At 27.5% G+C, this 2,833-nt stretch overlaps 1 protein-coding gene across 1 annotated transcript; it reads right to left on the minus strand.

The window, feature by feature from the left end:
* Positions 1 to 365: 365 nt before the first annotated feature.
* LOC106776969 (glutathione S-transferase U18) lies at positions 366 to 1,460 on the minus strand. Its single transcript, XM_014664454.2, has 2 exons — positions 1,005 to 1,460; positions 366 to 921 (listed from the first exon to the last, which is right to left on the minus strand). The coding sequence occupies exons 1-2, from the start codon at positions 1,320 to 1,322 to the stop codon at positions 550 to 552; spliced, it is 690 nt and encodes a 229-aa protein (XP_014519940.1). The 5' UTR covers positions 1,323 to 1,460; the 3' UTR covers positions 366 to 549.
* Between the last annotated feature and the right edge of the window lie 1,373 nt (positions 1,461 to 2,833).

Genomic DNA, 2,833 nt, shown 5'->3' on the forward strand with positions numbered 1-2,833 from the left:
TCACATCGATTATATGGTGGCATATTCCAAATCAATATTCACTCAAACCGTTTACTTTTACGAAATGATATTAATTTATTTTGAAAATTAATTTTGTTTCAAAACGACGATTTTATATATTCTCTTATTTATAGAAATTATTAAGAGATTCAATACGAAGTCTATATAAAAAATCTAGGCATCACTTCTACCAACAAAATTTAAAATAATGAATTCATAAGTTTTTCTGTTTACGTAGAAGTCATACTTATCACTTTTATTTAACTTACGACTTGTAACTATCATCTTAAATTTTTAATATAAAATTATTCAGGAACATTTAATTTTATATTTACAAATATATAAATTGAAAGAAGAGTCAAAACTTAAACTAAACTCCTAATCATAATATTGATGTCATGAATATTGTGAAAGTTGAGACATTACATTACAACACAAAAGAAGAACAAATTCCAAATGATTGTACTTTATTTTAAATTTATGATAAGTTGTAAATGAAGAGAGTTGCTACACGCATAGCTTAGAACAAGCATTTGAAATTCATCCCATTTACTTTGCAGCAGCTAACTTTAGCTTTAAAATCTTGGAATATTCAATAAGATTGTCAATTTCTGGTAGAAGGGCATTGACAGCAGGATGAACAGCAAATGTTTCAGCCCACTGGACCAAACTTGGGTGCTTGGTTTCATCCAGCAATTTTCTTCCACTTATCTTCTCTATCGCTCTCGTCCAACTCAGAAAGCTACCAAAACCAATATCAATGAATCCAATCGTATCTCCTCCAAAAAATGCTTTCCCTTCACTACTGCTCTTCTTTAGCACTTCTTCCAACCTCTCAGCTGCTTCCTCTGCTTCCTCAAAGTGTGGCTTTTTTGTCTCCTCATCTTCAGCTATCAGAATACTTCTCAAGGACGAAAGCCACTACTCCCACAACAAAAAACAATATATTTTTATCATGTAATGAATTTAACTGTATATTCACGACTTTCAAGAGAAAAATTAACCTTGTCATCGATGTAAGCAACCCAAAATCTGGCATTAGCTCGATCATAGGCATTTTGTGGAAGGATGGAGGGAGCATGGGTCCAAACTTCATCGATGTATTCGACTATGATTGCAGATTCACATATGACTTTATCTTGATGAAGGAGAACTGGGATTTTCTTGTGCACAGGATTGGACTTAAGAAGAAGTTCACTTTTGGGATTCAAGGTCTCTTCAATAACCTCGTAATCTACACCCTTCAGGTTAAGGGCAATCTGCACCCTTAGGGCAAAAGGGCTGAACCACCCACCCAAAAGCTTCAAATCGTTTTTAGCCATCACTATGCAGCAGTGGAATATGTTTATTTGATAGAGTTATTTGCTAGGGAATGAAATGCTTATATGAATGGTGGATGAGGAAGAGAGGTAGAGATAACAGATTTGTGGTATAGTACGCAGCAGCTACCAACAAATGACATTATCAAAGAAAAAATCTCTTTTTAACAAATTTTTTACAACGTTGTACCATGGGCCCATCAATGTTGGTCATCGCAATTCAGTGGAAAAATTTCTTTTAAGGACACTTTTTTAACAATTTTTTGACAACGTATACATGGTAGCTTGTGATTAGTTATTTTAAATATTTTTTAAATACAAATTCAAATAAACCAATAAAATGGTGACACTTGTCCTATTATCAAAATAATTGTCAAAAAATATTATCAAAATATCATTGTCCCAATTTTTTTTATGTACTTTTCCTTCGTCAATATTCCAAATCAGAAAAAATCACCACTCGTTGCAATAAATATGTTTCACATCACAAAAAAATATCTATGATTTTTTATTATAATTTATTGCAATAATGCTTGAATGTCTTAAGCAGGAATTGGTGATATAAACTTAAACATTAATTTTAATAGAAATAATGATATCATAAAATATTTTTACATTTTCTTTGAAACATAATATAACGATAAAGCAATTTTAAAAATATAAATTTTTAATTTTTTTTAAAAAAATTAAAAATTAAAATAAATACTATAAAAAAGAATGTAAAAAGGAAAAAATTTATTGTGTCAAATAATATTTTCTCTTTTAACAGTTTTAATTCACCCGTTTTCATTGTTAGAGTAAAAGGTTAAAATGTCAATAAATAGTTATTTTGTCTATAATGAATTTTTATTATATTTATTAATAGAATTTAAGTCTTTAAATTGCTGAAAGACAACTTTCAGCCTTTAAATGTATCGGTGCAGTTGAGAAAATGAGAAATACTTAAACAAAAGAAAAAACATGCTTACTTTATCGGTTCTTATTCAATGAATTGACATCAAAGTCATATAGGCTCTGTTCTTTTTGGGGAATTTGTGGAAGATGATTTGGGATAGATGATTTGAATGAATTTGAGTGGATTTGAGGGTAATTTTTTTGTTGTTTTTTGAGTGGATTTGTGAGTAATTGAGAGTAGATTTGAGAGTAATATTTATAAGAATTAGTGTATGATTTGATTGATGTGACAGATTTAAAAAATTAGTTTAATTGATAAAAATTAAAGATTACTAAAATTTCCCTAATTATTAAAGTGGTATAAAATGTTATTTTTTAATGTTATATTTAAATGTATAAATGTTAATAAAGAGAGAAAATTAATTATTAATAATTAATATGTTATTAAATAAAATATATAATATATAGTTTAATATAATTATTAATTATAATCTACTTTTTAATAATTTTGTAATATATATATATATATATATATACTATTGAAGAAAAAAATAATTTATAAAATTTAAATATAAATTTAAGTCGTCCATTAAAACAAACATATAATAAAAAAATTCATA

Source organism: Vigna radiata, chromosome 11 (genome assembly GCF_000741045.1).
Source record: "Vigna radiata var. radiata cultivar VC1973A chromosome 11, Vradiata_ver6, whole genome shotgun sequence".
NCBI classification, from domain to species: domain Eukaryota; kingdom Viridiplantae; phylum Streptophyta; class Magnoliopsida; order Fabales; family Fabaceae; genus Vigna; species Vigna radiata.